A 22,180-nucleotide genomic window follows, 5' to 3' on the forward strand; every position below is an offset into this window, starting at 1 on the left:
ACCTTATAATCTCCTCCTCTTCCCTTTTCCTCAACAATGGAGCAGTTCCCTGCAGTTTGTCATATCTTAAAAACCACACGCACACCCTGCCTCCACCCATAAGGAACTCTCTCTCTTCTGCCTCAGAGTTCCCCAAATACTCAACAGACACCAGTTGTTGAAAGAGGAAGACAAATTAGTAAGTAGGAAGTAAAGGAGACTGAAGTTCCAAGAATGCAGAGTGCAGTTCTTTTTCCTCTAAAACTATTATTACATTTCTAATAAAATTGTTAACAGAGGAACTCCAGTAACTAATTGACACAGTTGCTACAAATACTTGACTATCAGCATTCTACGATGTCTCTTGACCCTTAAAAAACAACCTACCTGGGGCACCCGCTAGCCAAGTGGTCCAGGCGCATGGCACATGACATATACTGTAGCCTTTTGCCTGACAGCGCGTTGCGTGTTCGAGTCCCGTTCATGACGACCTTTGCTGCATGTCTCTCCCTTTCTCTTTCTCCCTCTTTCCTGTCTATCTTCACTTGATACTATTAATAAAGGCAAATAAATAAATAAACTTGAAATCAGAAACTTTGTAACGTGATTCTCAACAAGTTAAATTATGAGAAGTTGAGTTTTGAAAACAATAGGCTGATGACAGCTCAAAACAGGAAGTACAGTTTATCTTCCAGATCGTTGAGCTGTAACAAACAAAAATAAATGGCTAGACAGGTAAGTAGAGAGAAAACGAAACAACAATGAAAGGTAACAAAACAATATTCAAGTCACTCAAGTCTGCTCAAATGGGAGGAATACTACATTAAACATGCTTAAATACAGCATGTCAGTTCCCTCTTACACAGTATAGCCACTTCAGCTGTTCTCATCCAGTTGGTTCACATAGGCTGTTCATTCTCAACACCTTGCATTGTTGGACTTTTCATGAGAAAACTCCCCCCCAAAAACATCTGATGCTTATCAGTAATTGTGACATGATGAGAAAGTCAATAAGCTGTAGAGCGAAAATAAACAAATTAACAGCCCTGCCAGTATATTTTCCACGTCCACTCCCGTGTTTTTTTGGGTGTGAGTGTATGCCGCTTAAAAAACATGTTGCCACCCTTCTTGAACATACACAGTATCTCTCACACACACACACACACACACAGGGCCCCCTGCGAGCTTTCTGGCAAACAGTCATAAATCTGTCATCAGGAATGAAGCCATCGTGGGGACTGACCCTGTCTGGATAAACAGCAATACATAACAAGGGCAGGAGACACACACACAGTCTCTCACTCACTCACACACACACACACACACACACACACACACACACACACACACACACACACACACACACACACACACACACACACACACACACACACACACACACACACACACACACACACACACACACACACACACACACACACACACACACACACACACACACACACACACACACACCCTCATGTACATGTTCTGCTGGGTGTAAGTGCACAATATGAGCAAGCAACACAAAATGATTGCTCCTATATTAAAACATTTCATGCCGCGCGAATTAGCAAAAGTTGGACAGAAAGAATGATACAAACAAAAAGATTCAGAGAAACGTGTCAAAGGATGAGCAGAATGTAGTCAACGCTGTTGGAGTGGTCCTTTCACTCAGTTGCAGGGTACACCGCCCCCTACTGACAGATATCAAGCACTGCCGCCATCGATCCATATTTCCTCAACAGTAGTCAACTCATTGTAAAGGTCAGGATTGAGGGCAGCACACTTTGGGTGGAATCATGTCAAGACTGACTTTCAAACAACCTTCAATATTGTGTTCAGCTGAACATATTTTAACCAAATTGTTATCTACTATTAAGAGACGTATCATCACCATTGGGAACTGCTGTTTCAATATAGCTTCTGAACTGAAAGAACTTGCCACATCTGTTTCACATTATATAGTAATGTGTGGAAATTTCTACTTTCGTTAGAATCTGGTTGAGAGAATAAGTCTACGTTTTGTCTCTGTGCGCAAACCTTCCTGCTACAGAGCTGTCTCTCCACTCTCTCGCCATGCGTGTTCTTTGGCCAAAATTAGTTGCTTGTCATTTTCTTTATCCATGCACAAAAATGTATACATTCACATTATCTCCGACCCACTGTACCCCTCTCTCCATTACCGATGCATAAATTCAATTAAAGGGACCATTTTTGCAAAAAAATATATGTTAATGACGTCTAGAAGATATAGAACGCTTTCCTGGGGGTCTTTATGTGTGTAATATGTGGGTTTAGATATTCATAGACACTGAGCCTCACTGCTAACGGCCAAGCTACACCAGGCTTTTCTCGCGCGTTTACCCTTCCCCGAACCCCGCGCGTGCGTTTAATTTAGGTCCAGTCCTATTTAAAAAAATGCACGCGCGGGGTTCAGCGTTTAGGGTAAACGTGCGAGAAAAGCCTGGTGTAGCTTGGCCGTGAAATCTAAAACCACATGAAAGTGTTCTAAACGTCATTAACATATGTTTTTTTGAAAAAAGGGTGAACCTTTTTTCCTGGTGACAGGCTGCATGATAGACTAGTTGAATTGAAGAGCAGTCTGCGTTTGCTTGACTTAAAAGTGCTACATTAATAGCCACTCCAAGGTTTTCACTTTCAGCCAAAACCTTCACATACGCCACATCAAGGCTTTTATTGGGTAGGCCCTAAACGTATTCCGGTTTGGGGGTTCCGGCCTGATGACTACAAAACCAGACTACAACATGACGTAAGTCATTAAGCCGAAATGGTATGCCTCCCGGGCTATCTATTCAGTATCGCAAATCTATACTTGTATTCTTACACACACACACACACACACACACACACACACACACACACACACACACACACACACACACACACACACACACACACACACACACACACACACACACACACACACACACACACACACACACACACACACACACACACACACACAGAGGTGTTAAGTAGGGGTATGGTGCTGTAGTCTAGCGTCAGTTTGTTTTAGGCAGCTTTTAAACAGCATGCCATAGCTGCCACAGGCCTGCTGGGACCAACACACAGGGACACCAGCAGCACAACACCACTCGCTCTTTGTGGCACCACAGCACACTCTACAGGACAGCAGAGGAAACGCAACAAGAGACAGCTTCAAACTACTACTTCAAAATCTGCTAAACTTCATATTTGTTTTTCTAAACACACCAAACAACACATTTTAGTTTTATTCTCTAATCATTTTGTGTGTGTGTGTGTGTGTGTGTGTGTGTGTGTGTGTGTGTGTGTGTGTGTGTGTGTGTGTGTGTGCGCACACAGGGGCATGGCAGTTGACGACAAGGGATATATTCTCACACACTGACTATTATTTTGTTAATATATTATTATCATCATCATAATATACTGAAAGTAACACTGTGGCCATGTGTTTCAGTCAGGATTATATACATACATACATACAGTAATATATATACTGAATAATATAATACTTCTTTTTTTACCACTTTCAACTTGGCCTCCCTATTTGGGGCATGCCATTCTCATGTGTGAAAAGCATGTACCAAAGTTTTCCAGATATTTCCCAAATAGTGGCGATGTGACACATTGTGAACGTGTAGATCAGCTGTTTTCTCTATCCGTTGTTGCGACAAAGTCTATAAGACTCAAGTGGTTACGGTATGGGAGGGAGGGAGGGGTGACTGCATGTAGTCTGTCAATTTAACCATCCAGAGGGTTGGTTCACAGTGTACTGTTCCCCTGTACTGTCCACAGTTGTATATGCACGCTTGGACTGTTTATGTGCCTCTGGCTATGAATGAGGTCTTTGTGGCCAGGGGACACGGTGGCCTAGTCACGGCCCTGCATGCCTGCATAGCATTAACCTCTCTCACACACGTACACACATACACACACATGCGCACATACACACACACACACTTTGGTGGGATGGAGTTGGCCACACACATTGTACAATCGTTATGAGACAAGATGGGTTCTGAGGCCATTGGGAACGTGGTGGTGGATGGAGGATGAAGGGTGTGTTTCTCTCACCTGGAGCACAGTACATGTTGGCAATGGCATCCTGATCATAGGACTCCTCCACCTCACTCCAACTGCAGAAGTAGGTAAGCTGAACATGACCTGCAGAGGGGGTGGGATGGCAGGAGGGAGACACACATGGAGATCTATGAGATATTCAGTTCAATGCCTTTATTGTCATTGCGGTTGCAGACATGTACAATAGGGGAAGAGGAATGAATTAGCACTGTGCATTCGATCATCCATCCTAGGAGCAGTACGTAGCTGGGGAGCAGTCATGGGTTCAGCATCTTGCTCAAGGATACTCCCAATGCAATGCCAGGAAGAGCCGTGATCAAACTAGCAATCTAATTCCTAGCGACCACTCTACCTCCTGAGCCACTGCTGCCCCAGAGTTACGGCCAAGCTACACCAGGCTTTTCTCGCGTGTTTACCCTAAGCACGCGGCCCGCGCGTGCGTTTTTTAAAATAGGACTGGACCTAAATTAAACGCACGCGCGGGAGAAAACGCGCGAGAAAAGCCTGGTATAGCGTGGCCGTTAGGGTTTGGTGAGGGTGGAGATAAATGCTGTTGTTACGTGGGAGTTACCACCTTTCTGTCTACCCTTCAGTGGTTCCAAGCAGTGTGAAATGGGCGCTCAAGTTGTTAAACCTTAGTATTAGGAATAATAATGGTATGAAAATAAACATTTATAGAGTGCTAATAACACATGTTATAGAGGCTATTTTTGCACTGATTGTAATTCTGACTTGACCCACTGGTGTGCCCAAAGTTTGAAAACCACTGCCCCACGTCATCAAGATTCCTCTCCACTCTTCAAACTGTTGACTCACCTTTAAGAGCACTTTCTTACACTCTTTTCCTTTCCTCCCTCCCGCCACATGCTTTTTTTCTTTGCTAGCACGCAGCCCAGCGATTACTCCTGTTTAGCTGCTACCCGTTAACGCTATCATTAGAACTAATGGTGTCATTAGGTAGCCGAGGCCATTAGCCCCGGCTAGCCAGACTGATGCACCACACTACGCCGTTGATGGGCCCTTTAGAACAATAATTACCACCAGGGAGACGAAAACAGCCACTCAGCTAATTAGACGTGTGCTGATAACGAGGTGGAGAGGGATGGTCGCGGGTGACGACAATAGAGAAAAAGGTGAGGCGGGGAATCTGTGACCTCCTGGTAAAACAACGACATTTTTCCACCCGGAAGATCTGGTCATGTTGGTGTTGGTCGTAGGCGGCGGTGGATCAGGGTAGGGTAGAGTGGCCGGATGTAATGTAACAGTACAATGTTCTTCATTCATGTATTCTCCCAGTAAGTATGATAGATTTATCATGCAGGAACACAACACTGCCGTCGTCTCTGTAGTCTGTGCAGCGACTGTCTGTTCACAGCGACTTTTAAAAACGTATTAACACTTTGAGAGCCCACGCAAAACTGCCCAAAAATCACTTTCACCTTGAAAATCCATTCATTTTTTATAATGACTGTGGAGACACATGCTGGAACTTTTTACTTTGAAATGTTTTATAGTTTCTGAGTTATTTAATTTAAACGCCCAATGCATTCTCAATGGCGAAAACACAAACTTTGGCACAACGTATTAAAAAAAAAAGAAAATCATTTTTTTGATTTTTTTTAAAAAGACGTCCACAGACGTCTTGGGCTCTGCCCGTGCGGTAATACCAAAGACGTCCACAGACGTCTTGGGCAATTGATGTGTTAACACAGATGTCTCCCATTCTGATCTCCCGACGTAGTGTAGTAGTCAGTATCTGTTTGGTGTGCCACAACCTTACATTTAGAGATCACTACAAGCTCTTTAGGTAAAAAGAAAAATCACACTCGTGTGAAGTGATCGGGCGCTCTTATCATCATACATCACATTCTTTGCTCAGCCAATCAAATCAAGACTATGTGGTACACACAGACACACAAAGCTGGGCATAGGGAGGGCGCACAGGGAGCAGTGTCTTGCTCAGGGATTCTTTGACATGAAGCGAGATAAGAGGAGCCTAGGATTGAACCGGGACCTTCTAGTTCCCAGATGGCCGCGCTACTACCTCCTGAGCCACTGCTGCCCCAGCTAACACCCCTACCGGGACCTTCTAGTTCCCAGATGGCCGCGCTACTACCTCCTGAGCCACTGCTGCCCCAGCTAACACCCCTACCGGGACCTTCTAGTTCCCAGATGGCCGCGCTACTACCTCCTGAGCCACTGCTGCCCCAGCTAACACCCCTACCGGGACCTTCTAGTTCCCAGATGGCCGCGCTACTACCTCCTGAGCCACTGCTGCCCCAGCTAACACCCCTACAGTACCGTACGATACCGTAGTCATCGATCAAAGTGTAGTAGACTCCGAATGAAACGAACTACACTAATGAATGAATATACAATTATGTTGTTTGTGCGATCAGTATGTTTTTGAGGGGCGATAGCCCCTCCTATGTCCAGCTTTAGGTGTATGTGAACAAACTTTGTCCTACACAAACATTAAATCCCATTAACAATGAATGGACAATCTTCAGTGTTAGTGTAAACACAAACATTGCGTAACACAAACATTGAAGACGAAGGTGCAGGACGCAATGATGATGTACGTATGATGATAAGATCGCCTCTCACTTCACATGGGTGTGATTTATTTTTCTTCACCTTTTTCCCTTAGGGACGTCAGGTTGAAAGTCGTTAAAGGGTTTAAAAATCACACCCGTGTGAAGTGAGGGGTTTCTAGGGGTAAGTATGTAGGACAAGTAGCATGTCAAAGTTTGTGTAATTGCCATTGAGAATGCATTGGGCGTTTAAGTTAAATAACTCCGAAACTACAAATCATTTAAAAGTAAAAAGTTCCAGCATGTGTTTCCACAGTAAGCTGAATTATAAAAAGTGTGAATGGAGTTTCTAGGTGAAAGTGCTTTTTTGACGTGCCAATATCTGCCATTGAGCCCCATTGTGAATTTCTCAAATTGGAAAGCACTATATTTCTATTTCTAAAACTATGAAACATTTCAAAGATTTCTTTTCAGGCAAACATGTCCACCGTAAGATGAACCTAAATAGGTTTGAATGGGGTTTCTAGGTGTAAGTATGTAGGACTAGTAGCATGCCAAAGTTTGTGCTATTGCCATTGAGAATGCATTGGGCGTTTAAGTTAAATAACTCCGAAACTACAAATCATTTCAAAGTAAAAAGTTCCAGCATGTGTTTCCACAGTAAGCTGAATTATAAAAAGTGTGAATGGAGTTTCTAGGTGAAAGTGCTTTTTTGACGTGCCAATATCTGCCATTGAACCCCATTGTGAATTTCTCAAATTGGAAAGCACTATATTTCTAAAACTATGAAACATTTCAAAGATTTCTTTTCAGGCAAACATGTCCACCGTAAGATGAACCTAAATGGGTTTGAATGGGGTTTCTAGGTGTAAGTATGTAGGACTAGTAGCATGGAAAAGTTTGTGCTATTGCCATTGAGAATGCATTGGGCGTTTAAGTTAAATAACTCAGACTCTACAAATCATTTCAAAGTAAAAAGTTCCAGCATTTGTCTTCACAGTAAGCTGAATTATAAAATGTGTGAATGGAGTTTCTAGGTGAAAGTGATTTTTTGACGTGCCATAGAGCTGCCATTGAGCCCCATTATAAATGTATCAAATTTGAAAGCACTATATTTCTAAAACTATGAAACATTTCAAATATTCCTTTTCAGGCAAACATGTCCACCGTAAGATGAACCTAAATAGGTTTGAATGGGGTTTCTAGGTGTAAGTATGTAGGACTAGCAGCATGCCAAAGTTTGTGATATTGCCATTGAGAATGCATTGGGCGTTTAAGTTAAATAACTGAGAAGCTACAAATCATTTCAAAGTAAAAAGTTCCAGCATGTGTCTCCACAGTAAGCTGAATTATAAAATGTGTGAATGGAGTTTCTAGGTGAAAGTGATTTTTTTGACGTGCCAATATCTGCCATTGAGCCCCATTGTGAATTTCTCAATTTTGAAAGCACTATATTTCTAAAACTATGAAACATTTCAAAGATTTATTTTCAGGCAAACATGTCCACCGTAAGATGAACCTAAATAGGTTTGAATGGGGTTTCTAGGTGTAAGTATGTAGGACTAGTAGCATGCCAAAGTTTGTGCTATTGCCATTGAGAATGCATTGGGCGTTTAAGTTAAATAACTCAGAAACTACAAATCATTTCAAAGTAAAAAGTTCCAGCATGTGTCTCCACAGTAAGCTGAATTATAAAATGTGTGAATAGAGTTTTTAGGTGAAAGTAATTTTTTGATGTGCCATAGAGCTGCCATTGAGCCCCATTATAAATTTCTCAAATTTGCCTGAAAAGATTTATTTTCAGGCAAACATGTCCACCGTAAGATGAACCTAAATATGTTTGAATGGGGTTTCTAGGTGTAAGTATGTAGGACTAGTAGCATGCCAAAGTTTGTGCTATTGTCATTGAGAATGCATTGGGCGTTTAAGTTAAATAACTCAGAAACTACAAATCATTTCAAAGTAAAAAGTTCCAGCATGTGTCTCCACAGTAAGCTGAATTATAAAATGTGTGAATAGAGTTTCTAGGTGAAAGTAATTTTTTGATGTGCCATAGAGCTGCCATTGAGCCCCATTATAAATTTCTCAAATTTGCCTGAAAATATTTATTTTCAGGCAAACATGTCCACCGTAAGATGAACCTAAATAGGTTTGAATGGGGTTTCTAGGTGTAAGTATGTAGGACTAGTAGCATGCCAAAGTTTGTGCTATTGCCATTGAAAATGCATTGGGCGTTTAAGTTAAATACGGGGGGGACATATTTTGACAGCAGAAACTGCCTGTCATAATTTCTCCCTATTCCAAAGCCCCCCCAGGTACATTATATATTTAAACTATTTTCAGCAATGGTACACTTATTTTTTCAGTGGGTAGATCTTGTTGAGCTGGTAATTTTGAAAGTAGATCTCACGTCATAAATGTGTGGGCACCCCTGCATTACACAATGCCCCACACTATACCACTTCTCAAGTTCTCGGTCATGTTATACCGACGCAAATACTATTAACGAGAATTATATACATAGCAGATTAGCCGATTTGCTCAGACACATATGACGTAAATTCTCCTTTCATTGTCAATGGCAAATGTGACACGAGTTAGGACAAAGCTGAATATAGGAGGGGCTAGCGCCCATCAAAAATAAAAATGTAATCAAACTTCCAAGAACTCAGCTTTTACCTTGTGGAATTAAACGTTGTAGCAAACGTTAATACCAGACAACAAACAGATTAACATTGAGTAGTTCTGGCTAATGTGGCTTAGTGACCAGACCAGTGACCACATTTATCTCCATCTAAAGCTACACTATGTAACTTCTTTTTAGTGAATACAATGTTATTTTCTCTGTATGGTAGAGTATGTCAATACAATATAATTAACAAGTGTGGTGGTTGTATTTGGTGTCTGTGCTCTTCTATTGAGACTTTTAGATCCTGTTGATCAGTTCGGACCACTACAGGTTGACACGTGGTACTGCTTGAAGATCCAAATTGGATATCTCCCCTGAGCAAGCAGGCGTACTCTATTCAGCACTTGGTTCAAATCCCTGGTAGGACATGAAAGTTACAGTGCAGCTTTAAGTCAACATGGCAGTGGTACAACACGTGAGCTACAGAATTGATTTTAAGATCTTATTGATTGCTTTTAAAGCCCTACTGTACATGGTCTAGCTCCCAGTTATATTTAGACTTGCTGGAACCCCATAAGCCTGTGAGCAACCTCAGATCCTCGGATAGGGCCCTCCTTGTTCTTCCCACAACTTGACTTGTCCCTCGAGGGGACCGGGCTTTTGCGGCTCGGGCACCTTTGCTCTCGAACTCCCTGCCCTTGGCTCTTAGGCTAGCAGTCAGTGTCTTCTTTTAAAACACTTTAAAAACACATTTGTATGTAAAGTGTTTTTCCTAATATTGTTTTTAAGTGGTGCAAACCACTTTCTTAAGTGATTATGTGTGTGTGTGTGGGTAGCTGGCTGGCTGAGTAGCTGGCTGGCTGGGTATGAGCACGAAAACAGCATGGTTGTTTTTCACCACCTGTGCACAACCTAACACACACACAAACACACACGCACATTTTAACTGTATATATGGTGATTTCAGGTGTGCCAGTACAGTACAGTGACAGTACAGTACAGTACAGTACAGTACAGTAGAGGGACCCCCACACGGTAACTCTGTCATTTCTCAACCGTTTCAGACGCAGGGCGGCTCGCCGGAATCGGGCCGGCACCCTGGGTGCGTTCCTGTGGGTCTGGACCTCCCCCCCGGGGACCCCCACACGGAGTTGCACCACTTACTTCACATGGGTGTGATTTTTTCATTTGTTTTGATACCCTGGATGTTATTTTTCAAGTTTAATGTTTCTGATGTCTTGATGTTTTGTTGTTAGTGATGTCCTTTATGTTTACTGTATGACATAAGTTTTGGGTGCACTCCACAACCTCTCCCTCACCACTTTAGTTAGTTCGCTGAAAACTGCAATAGACACAAACTAAACTAGAAATGCACTCTCTCAAGATGCCACGATTGCTGCTCTGAGTCATAAAGCTCTCTGCTGTCTGTCTGGGTACCACTGCTGCTCTGAGTCCCTATAGAGCTCTCGGTCTGGGTACGACTGCTCCTCTGAGTCCTAGAGCTCTCTGCTGTCTGTCTGGGTACCACTGCTGCTCTGAGTCCCTATAGAGCTCTCTGTCTGGGTACGACTACGAGTCCTAGAGCTCTATGCTATTCTAAATCCTTTAGACCCGTTATTGACCTTATACCAATCTTGAAACGTACCGTAGTTACGTCACCAAGAATGGTGGTCCCTTATTGGCTGTTGGACACCGACATACATACCCCGACATACATACATACATACCCAGCCAATCGCAGTACTTGCATGCTCTGCTTGCGCAAGTAAAAAGGGCAGAAACAAATCACAAGAGTAAAACATGATTGCTTAGTTGCTTATTACATTAAACTCTAATCTTGTTAAGTCTAACCTTGGTGGTTGAGCAGGATGTTATTAGGGTTTAAGTCTCGGCAGACAATACCCTCTTGATGCAATCCGTCCAGGGCCAAGACCATCTCCACTGCCCAGGATCGCACAAACTCCTCTGGGATACGGGCTTGTGATGCCGCCAAAGACAGCCTGTCCAGCTCTGCAAACAGCCTTGATACTTCTTTGTCATATTCACTGCCATTTGAATTAGTATTACTATTATCTGTACATAATTCGGCATCAAGGCATAATATTCTCTCAATCCCTGTACAGGCTTCAGCCCGGTGTGTGGCTGAGATGGAGTCTACATTTACTCCGCTTGGGTCTGGAACCAAGTCTGTGTTCAGACTCTTGCTGAGTTCTCGGTTCTCACTCAACGAGTCAGTAACTGGTATGGCCATGATAGAAGGAGGAGGTATTAATATTGCGTTATCAGGGAGCGCGTCCTTATTTTGGCATGCATGATCAACCTCAACATTGGCCTCTTCTCCAAATGCCAGGCTGTAGTTTACCCACACACAGGGGGAGGAGGATTTGTGGCTGATCTCGCATGGGGCCGACACCGCACGCAGCTTTGGAACCTCCTGCTGTTCCTCTGCCTCCTCGGGCTGGCTGTGCAGCTGGAGAACATCTGGCTGTGTGGACTTCTTCTGGGGGGAGGCCGTGACCTCCAGGCCCAGACAAACCCCAGAGCTCTCCAACTCCTCTTCCAAGGAGTCGACGGCTCCGTCCATCACTGGCAGGTTGACCAGCAGGTCCGGAGGCTGGCCCTCGTCCTCCACCACTGCCTCCTTAAAGGAGATGACTGCTACTGACTCATTGGAGCCCTTATCACTAGAGTCCAGTCCCCACAGTTCTGAGCCGTGACTCTTCACCTCCTGTGCAAACTCTGGCAGGTCCTCCGTGACCTCGGAGCCCGGGTCAGGCGTGGTAAAGGCAACAGGGAGGGGCTTAGGACAGGGCCGCGATTCGCAAGAGTCGGGGCAGATCACCTCACTGGCACTGTCCTTGCTGTCGATTCGGAAAAACTCCATTGGCGTGCGCTTGGACTGGTCTAAAGACAGGGGCACGGCAGGTGAGGGCAAGGGACTAAAGACTTCGCTGTTGTCCTGTCCATCACCACGGTAACGGTTGCCATCGAGGGCGCAGCCGCCATTGTCAGACGACTCTGTGAAGAAGCAAAGTTCCTGAGAGCTGAGGGGCGAGGAGAGGCTGTCGTTGCTGATGAGAGAGCGGGTGCGCGAGGAAGTGGCCATCGTAGCAGCAACGGGGGCATCTAGTGACGAAGCTTCCTGTCCGCTCTTCTCTCCCTCCCGCTGCGCCTCTCCTTCTTGTGCATCAGGTTCAACTTTCTCCTGCTCGTACTCATTACAAAGTGTTAAGTAGCTGTTGGTGCACTCTTCCTCGGAAGTGGCTCCGGAGTTGGACCGGGCCCCCAGACTCTCCTTGAGACCAGGGGGCAGTCCCTTTTTCTGAGGGAAAGCCAGGAGGTGTGCCCCTTGCCCAGAAGCAGATGCAGCTCCAGCCCCAGAGCCAGAGCTGGCTGAACCCAGCCCCAGCTGGGCTGTTGCGTGCTGTGGCGAGTGGATGGCCGATGTGTGGCTCTTCTGGATGAAGGGGATGTCAAAGCTCTCGTCTGGGCTGTAGTTGCACAGAAACTTCCCAATGTGAGACCACAGCTTACCACCTGGGGGGTGAGATGAAAGAAACAGCACTTTAAAATTGTAGGAGGAGGGCATGCAAGTTGGAGAGAAGTACACTAGTAGCATTCAAAAGCAAAGGAAAATGGAGGATGTTTACTGCAGTTGCAAAAAAAGGAGAAAGATATCAGGGGTTAAGAATGAGTGAACAGCACACTAAGCATGTTTACCATTAAAACCAAACTGGCTCGATGAAATCTTCACAATTACCTGTCGCCTGAAGTGGCATGCTAAATTCACAAAAAACGCACGCACGCACACGCACGCACGTACGCACGCACACGCGCACATGCACACAGTCGCAATGTGAGTGTGACTGTGAGCCAGCATCTGTTGTGTGTGATGAGAATGGATGGGGAGTTGTGAGTGATGATAATGATTGCGGGGCAGCCCGATGGCTTAGCAAGTAAAAACATCCACATGTTGTACTGTCCAATGTCACTAAGGTCGCTGCCTCCCCCAGTCTGTCTGTCTGTCTGTATGTCCCACTGCCTGCCTGTCTGTCTGTCCTCATTAGACTGTTTGCCGTCTCTCTGCTGAATTTCTCACCGTAATCAAATGCAGACGCACCTGGGCTTTTCTACATCTATGCATTGCAATGTTAAGCTGTTAAAGCTAGTTCATTGGCTTTATTAAATCAGAGTGATGCTAGACAGACAGCGCCATATGATATTCATATTGTTAGCAGGCGCCGGTTAGGGACTGTACCAGATTGAACGGGTTAGAGAGCAGCAAAAAGTGCAACTGTATTGCATTGTACCATCTCACCCACATCGACGTGTACAACGTATGCATGTGCACGCACCACACTCTCACATACGGTACACCCAACACAGCACACACACACACACACACACACACACACACACACACACACACACACACACACACACACACACACACACACACACACACACACACACACACACACACACACACACACACACACACACACACACACACACACACACACACACACACACACACACACACACACACACACACCAAGAGTGAGTGGGATGTAAGGAGGCCCAGGTGTTAGCATAGCTAATGAAGCACGGCGCCACCTGGTATTCAGAATAATGACCTGTGACATACACCCTTCTCTATCAAACATCTGTCTGGAACAAGGACAGAGAGAGCAGCAGAGGAGGGAGAGAGAGAGAGAGAGAGAGAGAGAGAGAGGGGAGGTCTGGTGGGTAAAAGATGGAAGGTGATGATAAGACGGAAGGTGTGTGTGTGTGTGTGTGTGTGTGTGTGTGTGTGTGTGTGTGTGTGTGTGTGCACGTGCGTGCATGCGTGAGTCTCACCCTCTGCATACTGCAGCAGCAGAAAGACCGTGTCCTCGGAGACGACGAACTTCTTCAGCTGCACCATGTTGGGCACTATGTGAGGCATGATGGTCCGCTTGGGCTTCCCACAGTCGCTGCTTTTCCTGAGACCCTGGAGGGCAGGCGGCACGCACAGAAACACAGGCGGCAAGTAAACAAATAAGTGAGGGGTCTTAACTTTTAAGTTGAAGATTACACGGTGAAATTATGAGGGGAGCACAGCAAAGGAGAAACCTCCCATTAACGTACGTGGTGCCCACTATGCCCCATGCCAACCCAAAGTCATCAAGCCTCATACACTGCATGACTTTAAAAGAGCCACACAAAATCTATCAGTGCTACACATCGACTTGAGGTTGAATAGGCACGTGTGTGTGCGTGTGTGTGTGTGTATGTGTGTGTGTGTGTGTAGTCATCTGTGCCCGGCGCTGTGCGTTGGCATCTGGCACACGTCTCGCGCCTGAGAGCAGAGGAGCTGACAGGGACAGGCCCATTAGAATCAATTACACAGGTCACACACAGGGGCTTCTGGCACTCTTCACACATACACTTACAGTCAGGACGCCACCGGGTGACACCGGGCGCACGCACGCGCACATGCATGCGCACGCACACGCACACGCACACACACACACACACACACACACACACACACACACACACACACACACACACACACGACTTACTTTTAGGATGAAGGTCTCTTGTGTTCTCTTGTCCATGACCAGAAGAACCTATAATGGAACAGTGCCATGAGTTGCCACACAGGAGCAGGTGTACAGTCAGATAATATAGTGTCCTCTACAGCAGTGGAGTTTCGGCTTTTTTCTCTTTTTTTTCCCCAAGCCCAAAAGACTGGGTCGGTCGACACCGTCCACAGGAGGGTAGCAGGAAGATAAATGTGGATCCACAAATTATTCTAGAAAACATGGTATCAAAGTGAGTGTTGCTACTGTTATGTGGATTCAGCCAACCTAATTTTGAAGAAAACAAAGGCTTGGCTGGGTTGTGAGAACAAAATGTGCTACCGTTTTATGTTAAAATGATGCTGGTGCTACCTAGAAAACTGAAAGGGAGTGACATGCAATTCAAACTGGCAAGGGCCTTCTAAATTATTTTCACTTTAGGAGCACATGTGGTCCTCAGAAAACAAAATGCCTCCTCGGAGCCCTGCAATGTTTTATTGCACGCAGAATAATGGTTGAGTAAATGCCCTCCCGCAATTCATAAACACACTCCTCCAAAAGATGACAGAGACCCATGCCACCCGCTCTGCACCCACTCTCCCACTCTTCCATTGCTCTCTCTCAATCCCTCTCTTCCTGACATCTTCATTTCCTCCCTCCTTTAATTCTCCCTTTTCCCTCTGACATCTCCATTCCTCTCCTCTCTCTCCCTCTCAGGGGAGAGCTTGAGCATATGCATATGTGTGCGTGTATGCCTGTGCGTCTCTGCTCGTGTGCATATGTGCATGCGTGCATGCGTGTGTGTGTGTGTGGGTGTGTGTGTGTGTGTGTGTGTGTGTGGGCGTGTGTGTGTGTATGTGTGTGTAGTCTCTCCATGTGACCCTGGCCGGGCCCAAACAGGTGCAGGCTAAATGGATATGAATGGAGCTGTGAGTAAACAGAGTGGAAGTGCTAGCCAGGGCGCTAATATAATTAAGACACAAACATCAGGGATAGGGGGAGGAGGGTGGGCAGGGCAGCGGGGTGAGGAGCTCTCTCCATCTGTCCCCTCTGTCCCCATTAAAAGTGAAAGAAGGAGGATGAGGATGAGGAAGAGAGAGAGAGAGGGACAGAGGCAAGCAATGCTGTATCTCTGTATAAATAGCTATAGCTTGCGCCCGTGTTTTCACATTATGGACGCCATGTTGTGCTGCTGTTCTTGACTTGTTTGTGACATATTGTACATTTTGCGCACTCCTCTATAGAGTAACACATGTTGGTACTGTGTCAACATTATCTGTGGGGTTTGTTGTCCGTGGGTGTGCGTACATCCCTTTGTGTGTGTGTGTGTGTGTGTGTATGTGTGTGTGTGTGTGTGTGTGTGTGTGTGTGTGTGTGTGTGTGTGTGTGTGTGTGTGTGAGTGCTCAGCATCATTGATTCTATGTTGTGTGCTGCTCTCTAAGCCGCTTGCCAAGTCATTTCATGGCTGAGTGGTGAAGTTGCTCCGTCGGCAGCTGGTTGGGGGGACCAGCAACCTAAACTGACCTTGTGGTACACATAACTGACACTAAACACACATGCACCGAACCTTTACCACCACACATCCAAGAAACCTATTTAGTTTTATTGCTGCAGTTAAAAAAAAGGATAGACCGTCCAGGAAGGAAGGACGCAATTAGGAGACACTTTGGGAGCGGGCCATATTCCAAGTGCCCATGTTGTTGTTAGCAGACCCCATGATTCCCTAAAAATCATTCTTTTGAAAAAGGAAGACGCATTCGTTTTTGTTCCGCCTGTGATAATAGGTAAAATATTATATAAAATGCTCAGCCTGGGATTTATTTTCACCTTTATACTGTTTTCACACGATGGCTGTCATATTTTTATGTGAAATTAGAGCACACTCAAGCAAAACAGCAGGATTAATAATAAAGGCATGCTTTGCTGACCTTATCTATGACCCCCAACACCCTGTAGGCCCTCAGCTCGTCTGCTGGACTCTGCTGGCCTCCTCTGCTGGAGGGAGGGCAGCACTGTGCCCCCATCGCCTAGGACATGATCAAAACATTTTCAGTAATCATACCTTTGGCTGTCTGGACTTCTTAATCACATGATCGATAGATTCATCCGTTAACATCCGTTAACATCCGTTAAAAACAACAGAGCAAACATCTCACGTGTCGCAACGCAGGGGGAAAAAAAGGAGGGGATCAAGTATAAACTTGATCCCCTCCAGGGGGACCCCGGTCATCAAATGAGTGTTATTACTGCACAGATGCAGATATGGATCAGCGATGGTTTACTGTCACTCACCACTGTTTGCGTTGACCCTTGACCCATGTTGCTTCTCAGGTGCTGATTGGATATCTGCTCTGCACGCATCAGGTACTCTGCCGTCTTCTTCTTCACTGCCTCTCGCCGCGTGGGGCTGGGCTCGCCTGGAGGGGCGTGGTCACAGACAAACAAAGACATGACAGAGAAGAGAGGGGCATTGTACTTCATGAATTTTATCCAGGTCATTTTCTTCACAGTGCAGTTGGTGAAAAGGGTCCACCACACTGGCACTTTCATTAGCGAGGAAAAAAAACTACCTCAGAATTCTTCGCTTAAACCTGTGAATTGTACTCAGCTGCACGCTAGGCTGCACTCACACATAAAAGACATCTGTCTTCTCTATGTCTCCTGTGTCCTCTGCGTGTCGCACGGCTCACAATTCATTTTCAATGGGAGTCACGTGGTTTGACGAGATAAGCTTGCTCCACGACTGTCTTCTGCCCCCCTCCACCCACAACACAGCCGTGGAGCAAGCTTGTCTCGTCAAACCACGTGACTCCCATTGAAAATGAATTGCGAGCCGTGCGACACGCAGAGGAGACACCAAGAAGACAAGCTGTCTTTCATGTATGACTGATGCCAGAGGCCCCGTACACACTATTAAAACAAAATCGCTCTCTCTGTTCCAGGGAGAGAGGTGGGGCAGAGCACCTCGCAATTAATTTTCAATGGAGTCCATGGGTTTCACACAAGGCCCCAGTGAGGATCTCCAACGTTGAATCACTCGGCCCTAGTGGTAAGAGGTGGGACTGCAGGCTGACCCGTGGAGTTATGACGAGGAAACCCTGTGCAGCTGGGCTTTATCTTTGAGCGTGTTTGCACTTCCGCATTCCAAAAAATGCGGAAGTAGACGGTTGTTTCGGGTGCTTCAAAACGCCACTGAGCAACTTCCACTGAAACGAATAGCGGGGGGGGGGGGGGGGGGGGGGGGAGCTATTGCTCCGGTTCAGTCTCTATCCTTTTAATACTCTATGGTTTCACAGAGCAGCTCTGCTCCATGGGGGGGAGGAGGGCAGAACACAGTCATGGAGCAGAGCTGCTCTGTGAAACTCAGCGACTCCCATTGAAAATGAATTGCGAGCTGCTCTGCCCCCCCCTCTCCCCCCGGAACAGAGACAGCGATTTTGTTTTAATAGTGTCAGGCGCCTCAGGCTGGCATGCAGAATGAAATACACGTTGTCTTTAACAAAAAATGCTTCCAACAAGTGTTTTTGTACCTGCAAGATAATTCTGACCTCATCTCCAATTACAATAAGTGCCTGTAAAATCAAACATGAGAGACTATGAGAGATTATGTCTCAAGTTCCAGCAAGTGTCAGCGCACGCCGATTGGTGGCACTTTGTTCTTTCTGTACAATTACAAACCACAGTTGGATTCTTTAATGTTTTATGTGTACGTATGTCAGTCTCTCTTCCTCCTGTGCTTGTAAGTGAGAAGGTGATTGGGTAATTGTTTGCAACTGGTGAGTGGCTGTGCGTGTGGGCTGTGCATCTCCTCTCTCTCTCTCTTAATGGGTTAAACACATTAAGAGAGCTCAAGTCTTAATGGGTTAAACCCACCTTGCACCCCTTGCAGCAACAGGTCCACTCCGCTGCGGTAGTAGCTGAAAGCTGACTGGTAGTCCTGTTCCGTCTCCTTCTGCACTGCCAGGCGGATGTGCTCGCTGGCCCTGTCCAGATAATCCGACTTCAGCTCCTTGAGGTTCGCCCCGACAACTCTTTTTAGACTGCTGGAGAAAAGCGTCGTTCTGCCCGACCGGCTGACCTCCGGGTTTGGGGTTGAGGAGCCTGGGACACGAGGAATGGACGGGGATGAGGCGCGCGAGGGGCGTTCGTGCAGGGAGGGCAGGAGAGGGCTGCAGTTACTACTGCTGATGCTGGCGGCTCCCCCGGGCGGCTGGTTAGGGGAGGTGCGGCCTGAGGCCATGCCATCATCTAGCTCAGCCAGGGAATCCGTGTCCACAGCCAGGGAGGTCAGGTCACTGTCGCTGGACGGGCCTGGGCGGGGGAGACCAGACGGTTATCTACAAAAAGTATCTACAAAATCAAGTATAAATGTACAAATAGTACAATCTGGAAAGATTGAGTGTGTTTGTGATGTGTGCACATGCTCGCATTACCTCCATACTCGGACGTGACTGTTATATCATCTGCTCCACTGAAATCTCGTTGAACTGAGAGCAAACACACACACACACACACACACACACACACACACACACACACACGCGCACACGCACGCGCACACGCACGCACACAGTATGAATGCCTGTGAATTAACCACTCCTGAGTAAAGTATATGTATAACTAAGAAGAAAGACGGCCTGATCAGTTTGTTCGTCTCAACCTACCTTCAGAGCTGCAGTCTGATAGGCTGTCAGCCAGGAAGTCAGAAAAGGACTCGGCCGGTCCAATGAGCTCTGAGCCGTCGTGGACCTCCCCTCCCTGGAACCCACCAGCCAACCATTAACCACATAAGCTCTATCTGTATACATGGTACAAGCGTGAACATACTGTAGATGATCTACAAGCTCACAGTGCCTCACAATACAACAGATTGCGAGCTTGTAGATCTGCTATTTTCACAATTAATTTTGGAAGATTTTCAAAATGGCCAAAATATGGACTGCAGTTTCAAAGTAGCTACTGTAAAAGAGAATATAGTTCACTGTGTTGTGCATATGTGTGTGTGTCATACCTTGAAGAAGTCCTCTATGTGCTGGCTACTGTAAAGAGCAGGGATGTTAGCAGAAAACTGCAGCAGGTCCTCAGAACACTGTCTCCTCTCCTCAACCACTGAGTCATCAAAACGTCCTGGAGACGTGCGCGCGCGCACATGCGTGCACACACACACACACACACACACACACACACACACACACACACACACACACACACACACACACACACACACACACACACACACACACACACACACACACACACACACACACACACACACACACACACACACACACACACACACACACACACACACACACACACACACACACACACACACACAGGGAAGTGTTAGAGAGCCTCTCTAACAGTAAGAGGCCACTTTTGGACAAAAATAGCGAAAATAGCTGATCTACAAGCTTACAAGTTGAGATCAGCTATTTTCGGGGCACAACCCAGCACTCTTTAGCTAGTGGAGATGCGGTGTACGACCTGGATTTCTAAACAAATTTGTTCAACGCAAAAAAGATTCGTTCAAGTTCAGGAGAGTTCCTGAATGCTGCTTTCAGGAAATGCTGCATTTGTGGAGTAAAAGGGCAGGGGATGAAGCCCCCATTGACGCACACCATGTGACGTGATGGACACCACGTGACGCACACCACGTGACGTATACAGTATTATCAAATATGATGTTTTCTGGCCACGTCATAGACGCTTTCAGGGTGATTTACATTGTAAAGCTTGTGAGCTTGTAGATCTGCAATTGTCAGTGCACTAAACCAGCGCATGCAACTATTAACAAAGTGTTAACAGGGATTTTACATCAAATCAAGATCCTTGAATGTAATCTATGGTAGGCCAGTAACTCACCAAACACTTTGGCCTTGGCAAAAGGAGGGAAGAGCTCCGATTGGCTGCAGAGGTTCTTGTGCAGCTGCCAGAGGTTCTGATGGAGCTTCCGGAAATCACTGTACCTCTTCCATACCGTTATCTATTGAGACAGAATTAAATCACTGTACCTCTTCCATACCGTTATCTATTGAGACAGAATGAAATCACTGTACCTCTTCCATACCGTTATCTATTGAGACAGAATGAAATCGCTGTACCTGACCTCTTCCATACGGTTATCTATTGAGACAGAATGAAATCACTGTACCTCTTCCATACCGTTATCTATTGAGACATAAATCACTGTACCTCTTCCATACCGTTATCTATTGAGACAGAATGAAATCACTGTACCTCTTCCATACCGTTATCTATTGAGACAGAATGAAATCACTGTACCTCTTCCATACCGTTATCTATTGAGACAGAATGAAATCACTGTACCTCTTCCATACCGTTATCTATTGAGACAGAATCACTGTACCTCTTCCATACCGTTATCTATTGAGACAGAATGAAATCACTGTACCTCTTCCATACCGTTATCTATTGAGACAGAATGAAATCACTGTACCTCTTCCATACCGTTATCTAATGAGACAGAAATCACTGTACCTCTTCCATACCGTTATCTATTGAGACAGAAATCACTGTACCTCTTCCATACCGTTATCTATTGAGACAGAATGAAATCACTGTACCTCTTCCATACCATTATCTATTGAGACAGAATGAAATCACTGTACCTCTTCCATACCGTTATCTATTGAGACAGAATCACTGTACCTCTTCCATACCGTTATCTATTGAGACAGAATGAAATCACTGTACCTCTTCCATACCGTTATCTATTGAGACAGAATGAAATCACTGTACCTCTTCCATACCGTTATCTATTGAGACAGAATGAAATCACTGTACCTCTTCCATACCGTTATCTATTGAGACAGAATGAAATCACTGTACCTCTTCCATACCGTTATCTATTGAGACAGAATCACTGTACCTCTTCCATACCGTTATCTATTGAGACAGAATGAAATCACTGTACCTCTTCCATACCGTTATCTATTGAGACAGAATGAAATCACTGTACCTCTTCCATACCGTTATCTATTGAGACAGAATTAAATCACTGTACCTCTTCCATACCGTTATCTAATGAGACAGAAATCACTGTACCTCTTCCATACCGTTATCTATTGAGACAGAAATCACTGTACCTCTTCCATACCGTTATCTATTGAGACAGAATGAAATCACTGTACCTCTTCCATACCGTTATCTATTGAGACAGAATGAAATCACTGTACCTCTTCCATACCGTTATCTATTGAGCCATTACAAATCACTGTACCTCTTCCATACCGTTATCTATTGAGACAGGATGAAATCACTATACCTCTTCCATACCGTTATCTATTGAGACAGAATGTGGGAATAAAGATAGAGGGAGGGAGGAAGAAAAGAAGGCTTTACCAACTGTATGAAAAATAAT

General features: G+C 45.5%; 1 protein-coding gene across 1 annotated transcript in view; it reads right to left on the minus strand.

Moving 5' to 3' along the window:
- Positions 1 to 22,180, minus strand: part of rps6kc1 (ribosomal protein S6 kinase polypeptide 1) — a 41,750-nt gene that overhangs the window by 13,355 nt on the left and 6,215 nt on the right. The window contains exons 3-13 of the mRNA XM_079526630.1: positions 20,662 to 20,782; positions 19,808 to 19,923; positions 19,461 to 19,554; positions 19,230 to 19,283; positions 18,670 to 19,107; positions 17,089 to 17,213; positions 16,725 to 16,823; positions 14,796 to 14,843; positions 14,089 to 14,221; positions 11,080 to 12,765; positions 4,060 to 4,149 (exon numbers count right to left, since the gene is read on the minus strand). Coding sequence (XP_079382756.1) covers positions 4,060 to 4,149; positions 11,080 to 12,765; positions 14,089 to 14,221; positions 14,796 to 14,843; positions 16,725 to 16,823; positions 17,089 to 17,213; positions 18,670 to 19,107; positions 19,230 to 19,283; positions 19,461 to 19,554; positions 19,808 to 19,923; positions 20,662 to 20,782 — 3,004 coding nt within the window. The remainder of the gene's footprint in view (positions 1 to 4,059; positions 4,150 to 11,079; positions 12,766 to 14,088; positions 14,222 to 14,795; positions 14,844 to 16,724; positions 16,824 to 17,088; positions 17,214 to 18,669; positions 19,108 to 19,229; positions 19,284 to 19,460; positions 19,555 to 19,807; positions 19,924 to 20,661; positions 20,783 to 22,180) is intronic.

Source organism: Electrona antarctica, assembly GCF_951216825.1.
Source record: "Electrona antarctica genome assembly, chromosome: 17".
In the NCBI taxonomy this organism is placed as follows: domain Eukaryota; kingdom Metazoa; phylum Chordata; class Actinopteri; order Myctophiformes; family Myctophidae; genus Electrona; species Electrona antarctica.